General features: G+C 55.9%; 1 protein-coding gene across 4 annotated transcripts in view; it reads left to right on the plus strand.

Moving 5' to 3' along the window:
• Nucleotides 1-2,563, plus strand: part of PSD4 (pleckstrin and Sec7 domain containing 4) — a 35,384-nt gene extending 32,821 nt beyond the window's left edge. For 3 of the 4 annotated variants that reach the window (XM_038561495.1, XM_038561492.1, XM_038561493.1), the window contains one exon: nucleotides 327-584. In XM_038561495.1, coding sequence (XP_038417423.1) covers nucleotides 327-584 — 258 coding nt within the window. Of the gene's footprint in view, nucleotides 1-326 lie in introns of all 4 variants that reach the window. The other variant, XM_038561494.1, reaches the window with a different exon arrangement.
• Nucleotides 2,564-14,950: the final 12,387 nt, after the last annotated feature.

Here is a 14,950-nt window from a genome sequence, read left to right on the forward strand (position 1 = left end):
CTTTTAGTGTCTCAGAGATGTAACGTGTTCTGGAGGCGTTAGTTACAGCATTACAAGGTGGTGGCTGTTAGAACAAGCTTGGGCTGGTAGGTGTTATTGTAAAACTGTCCAGATAACTGCACGTTTTGGGCACGTTGCTGCTGTGTCCTGCAAAGTCTACAAAGTCAAGCTCAGTACAGATGTTGGCTGTTGGCCCAGCACTCCTTTTGCAGAAATCTTTACCACCAGAGTCTTGTTCACTGTGAGTGGTCTGTCCCCCATGATTCCAGCCTTCTCCAGCCCTGGAGCCAGGGTGGTACTAAGGTGGCGGGTCCCTTGTGTTGCAGAAAACCCGCTACGAGACCTATGTGCAGCTGCTGGTGGCCCGTCTCCACTGCTCCTCAGATGACCTGGACCTGTGGGAAGAGCACCTGGGGAGGGAAGCCGGAGGCACTCAGGAGCCCAAGCCCAGCCTGAAGAAGTCCCACTCCAGCCCGTCGCTACACCAGGAGGAGGCCCCCACCACTGCCAAGGTGAAGCGCAACATCTCAGAGCGCAGAACTTACCGGAAGATCATACCCAAGAGGAACCGCAATCAGCTGTGAGGCTGGTGCTACCTCACAGACTCTGACCACGTGTCCGGGGTGGACCTGAGATGAGACCCCACGGAGGAGCCTCATTTCAGTGGGTCCCTGATGGGGGATGAGGCCCTTCCCCTTTCCACTGAAGGACAACCCTGATTTCTCTGTGATCCTCCCTCCCTGTTCACTGGAACTTTCCTAGTACTCTGTGCCCACCCCCAGGTTGGCCCCCAGCTGCCCCAGTCCCTGCTCACTCTCAGGGGAGGATGGATAAGAGTTTGGCTGTACTCCTGGGGGCAGCTCAGCACTCATTTGAAATTCAGAGTACTCCTGGGTTCTGAGCTTCCAGAAGGGAGGCTGAGGCAGCGGAAGCCTCTGGGCAGTCAAACCAGTGGAGCCATAGCCCTGAGGGTGGTCTTGTGCTGGGAGTCTGGTGACCTGTGGTGAGAGGTCCTGGGAGACCCCAGCCATCCTCAGGTGACAGCAGGGTGGCTCAGCCCTGCCCCCTGACAGGTAGGCCTTGGGAGGGCAGGGTTTCAAGAACAAATTCAGTGAGGCTGATTCTTGGGCCCCGGGCCTTTGTGTACAATCATCCATGCACCAGGGGCAAATGAAGGAGGCCCCACCTCACACACCCAATTGCTAATCATCAGAGCAGAGCCGTTGGTGGTCGGTGAGGGCCAGAAGGGGTTGGAGCCTCCAGAGCTCTGTGGAGAGCCCTGGGAACAAGGGGCCTTTGTTTCTCCAGAGCAGGGAAGGAGGTCCTCCAGGTTCAGACCCTAGGAGAGGGCTGAGGGGCAAGATGTGACACATCCCCCGGGGGGCTCTCTTGGAAGGAGCTGAGAGCTGTGAAGGCCAGATAGAAGCCTGGCTCCCTTCCACACACCCCATCCCATAAAGTTGCATTCCCAAGAGGGGTGCCAGGGCCACTTCCAGAACCCTCCCCCCACCAGCTCACAGGGGGCTTTGCTCCCCTCCCTGGGAAGTCCCCTTGTGCTGCCCTCTGACTGCCTCCCAGCTGGGCTCTGGGGGAGGTTCCGGACACTCATGGACCTCAGACTCTGCCTGTGGGAAGGAGGCTGGGTTGGAGGAGCAGCCACCATTGTCTCTGTTCAGCCAAGTGTGCGAGCAGGCTGCCCGCCAAGAGGGGCCTCTGCTGCCTGTCTGCCGCCTGCTGGCTGACGCATTGCCTCTCTGGCCTTCCTGCTAGAGGGTGGGGGGCCTCCTCCCTCTGTGTTTGTAACCAGCCCCGTGGCCTGGAACTCCACCAACTGGGGCTGACCCTCCGAGACCATAAGAGGTGTCTGGCCAGGGCCTGGGGCCGGGCCAGGTACTCAGTGAGTGCACAATAAATGCAGGCAAGTGAAGAAGGAGGTGTGCACAAATGTGTGAGGAAGGGAGGGTCAGGCTGTTCTGAGCAGCTGGAGCCACCTGCAGGGTGCCAGGCTGAGTCTCCCTTCACCTAGGTGTGTCTGTACCTCTGCGTGTCTGTATGTGCGTGTCTAGGTCTGTGTGCATGTGTGGAAGACTGTGAGCCAGAGGGGACCTCAGAATCATTTGTTCATCCACTCATTCATTTCATAAATAATATTGACCACTTTTTATGGGCCAGTACAGGAATTTCCAAAATGACTGGAACATGTCTCTGGCCTCTGGGAGGTAACAGTCCTGTTCTCTGGTCCTTGCTATCAGTATAGAAGCACACTTGATCTTGCTGGGGAGGCATGCTGAGGATGCATTCCCATCCTCAGGAACAAATCCCACGCTAAGGGATTCAGATTCAGTAGGTCTGGGTTGAGGGCATGATTATGTTTTTGTTTTTGTTTTTGTTTTAAAGCGGCTTGGGTCACTGATGTGCAGTTAATAGGTGAAAACCGAGCATCAGGTGGATGAGACTTGCCCCAGGACTGACACAAGCTTGGCCTTGAGTGGGTTATTTGACCTCACTGAACGCATATCCTTATTTCTAAAACCAGAATAAAAAAGGCAGAGGTTTATCCACATTTGTGCATGTGTGTGGCACTATGATGCTTCTTTGTTCAAGTAGAACTGGCACCTCTCTTTCACCTGGGCGCAGGAAGCCGTCAGAGACAGGTGGTGGCTGGGGGGAGGTGGGGGGGGGCAGCGGGCCAATGCTGCCTAGGCCCCTTGGCCTGGAGGCCTGGGAAGGTGCAGGCTGCGTGGTTAGGCTGCAGTTCTGACCTGTGGCCACTGGGGGGCGGGCTTGCATCTTTGAAGCTTGTGGGGCCCAGGTGTCCAGCCGCAGAGCTCTGCTCCCTGAAGAAGAGGAAGTTAGTCTGTTTGTCCCCAACATCACCAGAACCAGAGCCTTCCACTTCCCTAAATCCACAGTAATCCAGGCCAGGCCTCACCTTCTGGAGAAGTCCGCCAAGGAGAGGGTTGCGACTCTGACATCTTCCTATAGATGGAGGGAGAAAGGATATCGTATCCAGAGCCATATGGGGGCAGCCTAGAGTTCCCCAAAGTATTATCCCCACAAAAGTGAAAACTGAGTGAGCTCCCCGTCCCAGTCCTGAGGCATAGGGCAGCGCCAACCCTCAGGCCTGTGTCTGACCTTCCTTTCCCACCTGGGAGGTGGGTTGGTGATCTCTTTGCTGACAGTGGGGTGGGCACAGATTCTTGGTAATGGGCTCAGGCTCTGCAAGGCTGGCTGAAGTTTGTCTTTGGCTCCTCCTTTCCCCTCTAGGGAAGCTCAGTCTCCAGGGCCTGGGCCTGCCATGACCCAGGTGACACCCCAGATGTAACCTCTTCCTGGTCTCCCAGAATCTCTGTTTTGTGTGGCTTTCTGCTGATAACGTTCATTTGTGGGTCATTCATCAGGCACCAGAAAAGAATAAAAGGCCACTGAGGCCCAAGGCCTGGGTCTTTTTCTTTGAGGGTCAGAGTCAGATGGCGACAGCAGGTGGGCTACGTTAGAAGGAGCTGGGCTGCAGGATTGCGGTGGCAGTGGGCAAGGGAAACACGGTGGTATGGCTATGGTGGGGTCTGGTCACTCAGGCCCTCGCCTGCAGCCCAAGAGTGTGCTTTATCAGCAGAAGAGGCACAGGCTCATGGCCTGGGAAGCAGCCAGCCTGGGAGCCTGCTTTAGGAAAATGATGTGACTTGAGTGAATAAGGCCAATAGGTAGGGTCTGAATATGGCCTGGAGACACCACACCACCTGTGCAACTTTTCTGTAAGTCTAAAATAAAAGATGAAAATGGGGGAGAAAGGGATCCCTGGGTGGTGCAGCGGTTTGGCACCTGCCTTTGGCCCAGGGCGTGATCCTCGAGACCTAGGATCAAATCCCACATCGGGCTCCTGGTGCATGGAGCCTGCTTCTCCCTCTGCCTATGTCTCTGCCTCTCTCTCTCTCTGTATGACTATCATAAGTAAATAAAATTTGAAAAAAAAAAAGAAAATGGGGGAGAAAAATCAATGGCCTGGAGACTTAGGACAACCTGGCAATCCCCCACCTGACCCTCCTCCCCCCCTTGCCCCTTATGCCCACGTGCATGCCCATGCCGGCACATACTCCAACGTACTTATGGCTCTCCATAATGGCTCCTCCCACCGCCGCTCTGCTAACTTTTCTGGATGTCTGTGCCCCCTTGCCGTCCAACTGTGGCTCACACCTTTACCTGTCCCTTCCTCTTCCCTTCTCTAGAAGAAGAAGTGCTCACTGTATATCTGGGACTGACCACACACTGTCCCTGCTTCTCCTGCCTGCCATGACCTCTCTCCCTCAGGGGTCCCATCCAGGTCTTTGGGCCTACTTTCTACCACCTTCCTTATCCCGCCTTGCAAACAAATTCCAGTATACCACCCTTGGGAGGAAAAAGAAAAAGAAAAGCCTGAGTTTCACTCTTTGCTGCCTATAGCTGGGACCCACAGATGTGTGGTCTTTGCCAGCTGTTTCTCTCCCTCACCCAGCTCCCATTCACACCTGGCTCCCACTCACACCTTGCAAACTGGCTCCTGCTCTACCCTTCCCAGAAACGGGACACACCAAAAGGGCCACTGATGATGCTTAATCATCAAATCCAATGTCTTCTCAGCCTTCATGCCCCTCACCCCTCAGCGACCTTTGACTCAGGAACCTGTCTGACCCTGCACAAGGCCCAGCGTGATCTGGGCTCACCAGCCAGGGCCTGGAATTGGACTGTCTAGGATCAAGTCCCAGAATGTTCTCTCTTCTAGCTGTCTGACCACAGGCCAGCTCCCAAGCCCCTTGTACTCTGATTTGCTTCTTTATCAAATGGGAATAATAACACTATTTTCTTCACAGAGTCCTGGTGAGGAATAAGTAAAATGACCCAGAACAATGCCTGGCACTGAAGGAAAGGCTCTCAAGTTAGCTGTTAGTCCGCAGCCTTGTTTGCCTCACTACATGCACCTGCCCGTCCTTGGGGGCTGCTGTTTGGGTTCTGCTTTTCTAAATTCAAGGCCTTGGATTTCCCTCTGCCTGGAATTTGCAAGTTACAAATCTTAACTCAAATGGGCTTTACTAAAAAAAAAAAAAAAAAAAAAAAAAAAAAAAAAAAAAAAGGACATTTGATCACTCCCATAATGGGACAGTCTCTATATCCAGGTCAGATGAGGCTTGAGCTAGGACTCTCAACTAAGCCTTGCCCCCATTTCCCTCTGTTCCTCTGGGCTCTGTCCCCCCAGGAGGCAGGAGCAGCCCTCATGGTACCAAGAGGGCCCCAGCAGCTACCAAATACCGCTCTTCGTGGTGCTGGTCCAGCACATAGAGACTATCTCTTCTTGGAAAGTTCTAACTCATGTCTAGGAATGCAGTCTCTTGGAGCTGACCACTTTGAACCGTGTGCCCATCTCTGAGCCATCACTAGAGTCAGGGGCCTAGGGAAATCAGAGTCCCTCTGCTGAGATGAGGGTGGCGGGTGGGGATAGTATCACCCAAAGGATGGGGACTGGGACCAGCTGCTGAGAAACTCTGAGTACCACTGGTACCTAAAAGGAGAGGAAACCAGCTGTCTCTGGATGCCATCTCCTCCAGGAAGCTTTCCTCGAGCCCAGCTCCATGTGAGAAGTCTGTGACTTCCCACATCCCTCACTTCCCTGGCTCTCCCCTCGCTCCCCTTCCCTCTTCCTTCTGTCTCTGCTCCCAGTAGAACATCTTCCCATCTCCCAACTTCCCAAAGGTAGGAGCAGGGCAAGTTGGTTTCCACGGCTCAGGGTGCAACACCTGCAGTCCAAAAGTGTAACTCTCGAAACCATGTCCCCCACCCCCACCCCCACACCCCTGGCTTCCAGCTTCCGCGTTCTCCAGGTCCTTCTATGTTCTGTTTCTATCTTTCCTCCACCTGTGCCTCCAACCCGGGAACTCAGCCTTCCTCTAATGTGCAGCTTTCCGAGGCCTGCAGGAGAGCCGCTGGGAAAGCCTCCCGATGGAGGCTGGAAGCTGTGAACTTCGGCTCTGAGATCTTCAGCTCTGATCTCTGCTCTGGATTTCAGACCCGGAGGTCTAACTGGACAGGACTCGGCCTCCTTGATCTTCCCGGAGAGGGTCAGTTTCCATAGGGAAGTTACTTATTACCCATGAGACTGGATTCAGTAGCGTCCCCTAAGCCTGTCCCCTTCTGACTCCCGTTTTCCATTAATGATTCTGTGACAGTTGATTTGAGAGGCAACACACCAGCATTATGAGGATATTTGAGCCAAATGGGCCTCTCACCTTTGGTGTCAGATGGAAGCTTCTGGCTTTCTGACATCTTTGTCTTTGTCTGCTGTGATGTGGACAGGGTCTGGAGGAGGTATGCGGCTGGAAAAGCAGGGACTGTCATCCAGCGAACGAGGTCAGGTAAGCGCCTGTCAAAGCCCTTCCACTTGGCCACCACCATGAGGCTCGAGGTTTGGGCCGATTTACAGCTCAACTGCGGCTGCTCGGGACCCCTCACTGGATTTTCTGTGGTCCTGATGCTTTATTTCCTATTTATATTTGACTAATTTATCGAATGCGTTTCCTGTGAGCTGTCTCAAATCCTCTCTGGAACAAGGTGGGGAATACATTAATATTTAAAATAAAATAAACAAAATGTCAATGTGTGTGCGCGTCTTAGGTTGGAAATTCCTTAAGGGCAGGGACCGTGTCTGTTTATATAGCACCTGGCACAGTGTCAAATTGAAGCTTAACAAATGAATTTTGATGAAGAGGAAGAAAGAAGCTGCCTGCAGGAAGATACGGAGAGATTTAGACTTCACCCTCCAGCTACCCCTCAGCCAAAGCCCCTTCTGCAAGGGGTCCCCTTCCGCACGCAGTTCCTGACCATACGGGTTCCCTCCTGTCATCCCTGCCCTGTCCACACTCCTAGTGACCAACCCTGTCTTCACCCAGACCCTGCTGTCTGGCAGATGTTCGCCTTCTCACACAAGCACAGCCCCAAACACACCTCACTCAGCGCTTCACCCCGAAACACTCAGCTCCACCTCCCCCTTTCACCCACTGCCCCAGCCCCCCAGGCCCAGCCAAGGCTGGGCAGCAGCAGGGCCGAGGCCAGGAAACACCACTGGCTGAGTGGTTGGAGTCGCTGTCCCCACTCGTGCCTTGGCCCCGTGGGGGCCTCCAGCCAGGCGGGGACCTGGCAGAGGGAGGGAGAGGATAAGCTGCTTCAAAACTCCAGATGCAGCAGTTAAAAAGAGGACAGAGGCAATGATCCTTCAAATTGCCACATCTGTATAATCTGCCTTTTATTTTCTGCTTCATGAAGTTTTATTTCCTATTATTTATTCACCTCCCCGCCCTCCCCTCCCCCGCCTCCGCTCCTCCTTAGCAGGCGACATGCTCAGATGGGCCTTGAGCCTTGGCCTGGGTCTCAGCCCACCCCCACTCCAGCCTCACCCCCACCCTGGGCCGGCTGATGAGAAAAGGCACCTGCTCCCCCTTCTAGGACAGCACCCCTCCCATCATGGTGCTGCAGCCCCTCCGGACCCCTCCCTCCACCCTCCTTGAATGGGGAGTAGAGATCAGGGAGGTGAGGCCCCTGGTCCCCCAAGACTGCGATCACTGTCACCACCACTTAGCAGGAGCTTACAGGAAAGAAGAACCCAAAGACCTAGAACCCGCAGCCAGCTGGAGTCTCTGTCCCTGTGTGCCCTCTGCCCACTCTCCTGTGTCTCCTTTCCCAGCGTCAACACCTCTTCCTTCTCCCTTCCCTTCTGTTCCACCAGGCTGTGGTCAGAGATGGGGGGGGGGGGGGCGGGCAGCCTGCTGAGCTGGGGAGGGGTGAGTATTGAGATGGGACAAAGGGGGACCAGCCAAGCCTGTACAGGGAGCCGCAGCTGCCAAGCCAAGCTCCTCTAGGCCCTGAGCCCCCTCTTCCTCTTCCCCTTCCTGAAAGGTCGCTAACATTTTCTGTGTGCCTCACTGAGAGCACCCTACTCCCGCCTGGGAACAAAAGCACAGGAAGCCCTTTTCTGGAAAGAGACATCTGGGCCTTTTAGGCCCCAGGGGGGTTTAGGGTTTGCAGTTGGTGTTCCTAGCTCTGCTGCTTGGAGAAGACAGGGATGCCTGCCCAAGAAAGGCCTGCAAGGAGCAAGAAGGATTTTGAGGATAGGATCTGAAACCTGAAAGCACTTTAGATCTCTCTCATGGCCTTCAGCATTTTCCCACCTTGTGCCCTAGTGACTTTCGGAAAAGTCTTATTTCTAAGTCCGAAAGATGTGGGGTGGAGGTGGTGGGTGATGGAATTCAATAGGATTTCTCTTGCTCTTGGCTAAGTGTTTGTCTTCGAGCCTGGCACATAGTAGGTGGTTCTCGAGAGACTCCAGGTTAACCTATGGAGGAATGCCAGGGCTCAGCAGACTTTTCCGCCCCCACCTCTTTAACTGTGGCTCCTCAGCCTTGCTTTGGTTTCTGCCCCAGTCCTGAAATCATTTGGAAGCCCAGCTTAGCTCCCCTGGCCAAGATGGGGCTCCAGTGCCCTGGGTGAGTGGGGCACCAGAAGCCACCCCACCCCACCCCACCCCAACAGAGACCTGATTCCAAATATGGAACTATGGTGTTTTGTACAGTGTTTCATGGAAAATTACCTGGGGAATTTGGGAGAAAGAGGCTTCATACCTGAACCAGTCAGATGAGGCTGGGAATGCCTTTCACTGACCCAGGCAACTACTGAATCACAACGTTAGGGCAGCATCTCATGGCCCAGGAGCATTCTACAAGTGAGGAAGCTGAGGTCCCCTGGGGTCTCCAATGGGGAGGCTACAGAACAGGGTCAGAGGCCCATACCCCAGCTCTCTCTGGGCTCCTTAGCTACATCCCTGGCCCCTCTCTCTGAGGAAGGGGTGGGAGAAACAAAGGTGATGACTGGGGGCCTCCTTGTGATGACAAGAACTAGCAGGTTCTGGTACCCCCCAAATTCGGTCTCTGGAATGGCAAGCAGAGCAGCCCCTTTTCCCTGGCCCCTCCAGCCAGCTTCCCCAGTCTTGAGCCCTTCTTCTTTCTTTTCTTTTCTTTTTTTTCCCCTTCCTTCTTTCTTAAGCATTTCTGTTTCTCTTCCCTTCTTCCTTTGGTGGGGAAATGAGTTTCCATTCAGACCAAGCTCACCCCTTTCTGGACCATGTGTGTCCTGTTGCAGTGAAGTCCCCTGGGAGTGGGGTGGGGGGTACTGTAGTAAACAGATCCCACCCAAGGAAGCTTCTGGCCACACTCCCTCGGCTGTGCCCCCAGGGTGCTCTCATCTCCGGGGGGTGGGGACACACACATACCTGGTGGGGGAACCAACTTGGCTGGGGGCCGGGGGCCTTTCAGAATGGCAGGGGCAGCCCTGAAAAAAAGGAGGTGACGGTGGTGGGAAGATGACAGTGGTTTGAAAGGCCGTCCACACTCGGGGCAAAGTGGGGGCTGTATGTAAGTTAAGCTTGCAACCAACGCCCCTTCCCCAAAGCAAACAAACAAAAACCAAACCAACAAAAAGATTTATTTGCAAATGAACGGGGCGGGGGTGGGGGTGGGGGTGCGGGTGGGGGGCGCGGGTGGCTCCTGGAGCGCGGCAGGCTGCGCGCCCCTGTGCTGCGCGTGACGGTCCGTGTGCAGTGGGCTCGGCTCCCTGGCGTGGGGGAGGGTGCCCGGGCCGCGGAGGAGGAGGAGGAGGAGGAGGAGGGAGTGGGGGTCTCGGCGGGAGGGGGAGGGGAGGGGAGGGGAGGGGGGGGCGGGTGTTGGCTTCATGCTGGTACTGGTTTGATTTATCCCTAATGAGTTCTCAGCACATGGCTGCTCCCGGCTCACTCCAGGGGCCAGCGCGGCCTCCCGCGGGCCCCAGCCCGCCCCGACTCCACAACAGCCGCGCTCGCTCAGAAAAGAGCCAATTTCCACACTGCACAGTCCGCTTCACTCAAGGGGAAATCACATTTCCCTGCGAGAGCCGCAGGCAGCGCTTCACTCCACAGCCTGGCCAGCTGCCACCAGGCGCAGCTGCGGGGGAGCTGGGCCCGGCCTCCCTTGTCCCTTCTCCCCTCGCCGAGCCCCTGCGTCCCTGCCGCCCGGCCCGGTCCCGCCCCAAATCCCTGGGCGGCCTCTCCGCGGCCCCTCTGCGGCTGCTTCTCCTCCAGAGCAGGAGAAAGGGTGCCTGCCGGCGGCCGAGGATGCTGGCCAGGAGGGGACTCGCCTTGCCTGCGTCCCTGGGCTCCTTAGACGGCCGGGCAGCTGGTTCTGTCCCCAGGGTCGCTGACATGTGGCGGTGGGGCTGCAGGGGGGTGGTGCAACTGCAGGAGTCGGGGGGGGGGGGGGGGGGGGGGGGCAGCGGGCAGGTATATGGGCCTTTGGGAGACAGGGCCTCTGTGCCGATGTCCCCGAGTGCCCCAAAGAGCAAGAGGAACAGAAGAGGAATGGAAGAAGGTCATGAACAAGGAGCCAAAAGATGAGGCGATGGAGAGAGGAGGAAAGCATTCTGGCATTAGGGGAGCAGGACTCAGGGCCGCCTCTCACGTGTCCACAACTTTGCAGACACCAAAGGGGTAGGGGTGGGGGTGGGCAAAGGAACGATTGCTTTGGACCCCACGGAGGAGGGAAAGGACAGAGGCTAAGAGATGGCAAGTGTCAGGACAAAGAGGTGAAAGAGGTGGGGGGACACAGGGTTCTCCACCAGAATCACAGCCACCCTGGGGCACCCTGGTCACCCAGCTTGCTCACTCCCTGTGGAGCGTGACACGTAAACCTGAGCACCGGCAGAGAACAATCAGATCCCTTACAGGTGGAAATGCTTTGTGACCCTAAAGGTAGGAGGACAGCTGCCAAGGGATGGCCTGAGGAGAAACTCAGGCCCAGGGACAGAGGGGGAGCAGGATCAACCTGGCCCTGCATGCCTTCTCCACCTGTAGCCTGACTTCCATCTGGGAGTGCGTGGCCATGCCCTAGGCGGTCGTGGACCTTCTGTTCCTCCCTACACAGTCAAAGCTGCCTGAGGTCTCTGCGGAGGCCTGGCCACACCCAGGCATCCAGGCCTTAGATTAGGATGCAGAGCTGGCCTTGGATTAGGGGTGGGGCTGTGGTCCCTGCTCCTCTGAATGACCTTGAGAAAGTCAGGTGATCTTTTCTTCTCAGTTTCTCCAAGTGCAAAATGGGGCCGATGTCCAGAATCACCGACAAAAATTGATGTGAATGAGCTTTATAACTAGAAACTAAGTCCATGTGAAGGTTAGTACATCTTTTGAGGATGAAGGAAGAAGAGGGGGGGGCAGTAAAGTAAGGAGTGAAGGAGCCCCAATCCCCACTGGCTTCCCTCTGTACCTGAAGCTCATTCCCACTAACAAGGGGCATGGAAGTCTCTGGGCCTTTCCTTTGCTCCCACCCCAAAGGAAAAGGACATCAGGAATTGCCTAATGAGGACCGAGGTGTGTACACACCTGAAAAGGTGTGTGCATTTGAGGAAGGAAGCAGGCAGATGGGGAGGGCAAGCAGAAGGGCCACCTTAGTAAGCACCTCAACTTCCCTGGTCTCCTATTTCTTTCTGTAGACTGTGGCTGCTAACTCCTCTTGTCTGTGCTTGTCTCCAGGGTGGAGTGTGTGCCCCCACGGAACATACACTCTCTTTAGTAACAGCTCACGGCAAGAATATTGGAGAAGGTAGGGGGTGGGGAGGTTGGAACCAGCCCAGGGTTGACCTTGGAGACAGGACTCCCCACTTTCCCCATCTCCACCCCTGCAGGCTGTGTGGTAGGGGCCAGGTGGTCACAACAGCTCTGGCCCACCTTAGAAAGATGGATTCTACTCCACCTTGTGGCCCCCGTGGTTTGAGTCACCTACAGGGCTGCCTGGCCGGCTCATACTCTGTGAGCTACCAGGACCCTAGGCTGGCCTGGCCGAGCTAGGAGGGGTGGGATATGGAGGACGGGGGTCACTGAAGGGGATGGGTGAAGATGCTGGAGCAGGAGCAGGGATTGCTGCCTGGAAAGCTGAGGAGGCCTCCCCACACAGGCTGTGATGGGGATTACTCCAGTGGCTCTGCAGGGTGGGTGAGGCTGGGCCCCCTCTATGCCTTGGGATGCACAGGCCTGTGCATGCCTCGTCCCAAATTCTCCTCCCCAGATGCTCTGCTCCCACAAGCCTCCACAGAGACTTTGCCACAAGGTAAACCAACCACCTGTCACGCAGCTCCCCACAGTGCCTCCCACATTCCAACACATCTCCCTACTCTCCTCATAGCCCTTTGCTGCGCCCTGCCTATGCCTCCCCAACTGCTCTCAACAGCGCCCCCATGCTGGGGCACTTCAAATCATTGCTTTTCCCCAACACATAGAGGACTGTATTTTCCGAACCCCAAAGGTGGACCATGGTTTGACCGTGGATTGAATGTCTGGATAGGCACCGGCCAGGACACACTGCCCTCAGCCCACACCACATACCAACACCTACTTTAAGCAGAGTGCCCTGGGATGCTCACTCCACCTCAGAGAAAGGAAGGGGAGTCTTGAACCATGGTCACCCTGGGCAAAAGCACAGCTCCCGTGGAGAAGGCCTGCCAAGGGCACCAAGTGTTCCCAGAGAGGGTTTTCGCTGCAAATGAAAAATCGCTCTGCAGGCTCCCTGGGGCACCATGCCTCTCAAAGTGATCTTGGATGGTTGGCGGGGGCAGTAATTGTTGCTCCCAAACCAGGTTGGGGGCTATCTTAGGGCATTCGGGGACTGAGAGTTTGGATGACAAGGCGTTTCAGATACGATGGGATTCAGTCCTGCTCCCATGCTTGTAGCTGGAAGGAAGTGCTATTACTGGAAAATGAGGCTCATCTTAGATCCCCTCGGAAGAGAAGAGACAGGTTTTCTCTGTGGGACAGTCTCATGGCTCTACTCTCGTGCCATGGTCAGTGAGCATCCCTGGCCTCTCTTTAGGGAGGACCAGGGGTGGGGTAAAAGCCCTATCTCTCCTCCTCAGCCCTCCCTAGTCACCAGGGAATGCCCGGTGGGTGAGGAGTCCTCTCTTCATCTGACTCCATCTCAGTCATCTGCCCTGCTGTTAGCATTCACCTGGGCGCCCTGCTCCAGAGCCCCGCCCCTTGTTCCCACTGCACCCCACGCAGGGCGGGGGGAGGGGGAGTGCCAACAGGCCAAGTGCCCTGATGGGGGCAGAGCCCTTGTGGCCACCATTTTATGTGACCCCTGTTCTCCAGAATTTCTTACACAGGGATCATCTGATGTCCCTGCAGGTTCCCTCGGCCTTTCCTGGCCTCTTGCTCAGTCTTTCCAAGAGGACTTGATTGAATCCAGCACTTCCCCCACCTTGGGCAAGTTGTTTCATTCTGTCTGAGCCTCAGTTTCCTCAAATGCAAAATGGGGCTAATCCCACCTTAATTTATGCGAGGCCCTTCACACTGAGCCTGGCACACAGTAGAGCCCAGGAAGCGTCTCCTCCCCTCCCCCTCTCACAGCACAGGGGACATGGGAGCTGGTAAGTGGGCTCCAGAGTATAGTGTTCCCAGAACCTTCACCAATCCTCCCCACTGATTCTCTGGCTTCCTGTGAATAACAAGAGCAACTACTTGTGGGGAGTCTCTGATTGGCCCGGCACGTGCCATGTGCTCATTTTATCCTCGCATTCATTCACAGTGGAAATCAAAGCTTAGGATAAGTGGCTGCCCGGCTGTGCTGTTAACAGAGGGAGAGAGAGGATGCTAAGTCAGGGCTCCTGGGCAGCAGAAGGCCCTTCAACTCTCCACCCCCCAAAGTGAGCTCATGGGCCACTGGGCTCTGAGGTTCTCTGGAGAAAGCCCAGACCCAGGGTGCTTCCTTCCCCAGCTGACTGCAAAGCCTGAGACGAAGAGTAATGGTTTATTGAGTTATGTGGTAATGGTGGGTTGTCTTTAAAAAAAAGGAAGAAGCATCAAGGAGAGAAGCCCGACATGGCAGGGAGACAATTCACTGAGAGGCCAAAGTCTGGGGGTGGAAAGAGGGAAGCTTGACCCAAACAGAGCTTCATTTACAGTATTTACAGTCAGGCTTTGGGGGCAAGGGCTGCGGGGGGCCGGAAAGGGCACCTCCATGCTGGCTTCGGGGGGGTTGCCACAGGGACTCTTCGGTTGCTGTGGGCTGGGGCTGCAGGCCGCATACCTGGCTTGGCAGGGGCTGTCGAGGGAGGGAAGTGGGTCCCCAGCAATACTGCCTTGCTCTGCCCGGGGGCAGGGCTGGAGCTCACTCCCCAGGAGCCGCAGGGGCCCTTGGGAATGTCTGTCAAGCTGTCGTCAGTTGGTCTGGCTGCGAAGGAATGATCCATCGGAGGAGAACCTGGGGGGTGCTCACACATTCTCAGCAGCAGGCAAAAGGAAGGCCCGATGACCACCAGGTGGAGCTTCTGGCTTCCACTCCACCCAGCCCTTAGCCCTGGCCAAGAGAGAGGTGCAGAAGAGCCAAGCAAGCTGGGTGGAGGAGGTGGACAGCAGGAGTCTCAGCTGTGGGGCAGCCGGACGGGACTCTCCGTGGGGCTGTGAGGGACAGCCCTGGTGCCCGGCTGCAGTGTGTGGGCTGGACAGGCGTGCTCACAGCCCGCGCCTGCAAGAGCGAGTTGATGGTAGAGCCATGGGTGCCTCTGTGTGGCCTGAAGCCCATCAGGCGCCCAAGTGTCATCCCTCGCAAGCTCCTCGGCTGCTCCCTCTTCTCTCCATATTTCTCCTCCAATTTTGTATCTTTTGGAATGGGACAGTTCTCTCTCCCTGGGACTCCTGCCCCTCATTAAGGAGTTTTAGAGGACAGTTTGGCCTTCTCCAAAGTCATCCCGTCTTTCATGGTTCATTAAATCAACCACACAGGGAGTGAGCCGCAATGCTGGACTTGTGGTTATTTTTCATGTAATAAATAAAGATTCCTTTGTGTGACTCTCTGGGGCCTGTCCCAGGCCAAGTCCTCCTGTTGCTCAGTTGCTCCCACTGTCCCCATAGCAA

This window comes from Canis lupus, chromosome 17, assembly GCF_011100685.1.
Source record: "Canis lupus familiaris isolate Mischka breed German Shepherd chromosome 17, alternate assembly UU_Cfam_GSD_1.0, whole genome shotgun sequence".
Classification (NCBI taxonomy): Eukaryota; Metazoa; Chordata; class Mammalia; order Carnivora; family Canidae; genus Canis; species Canis lupus.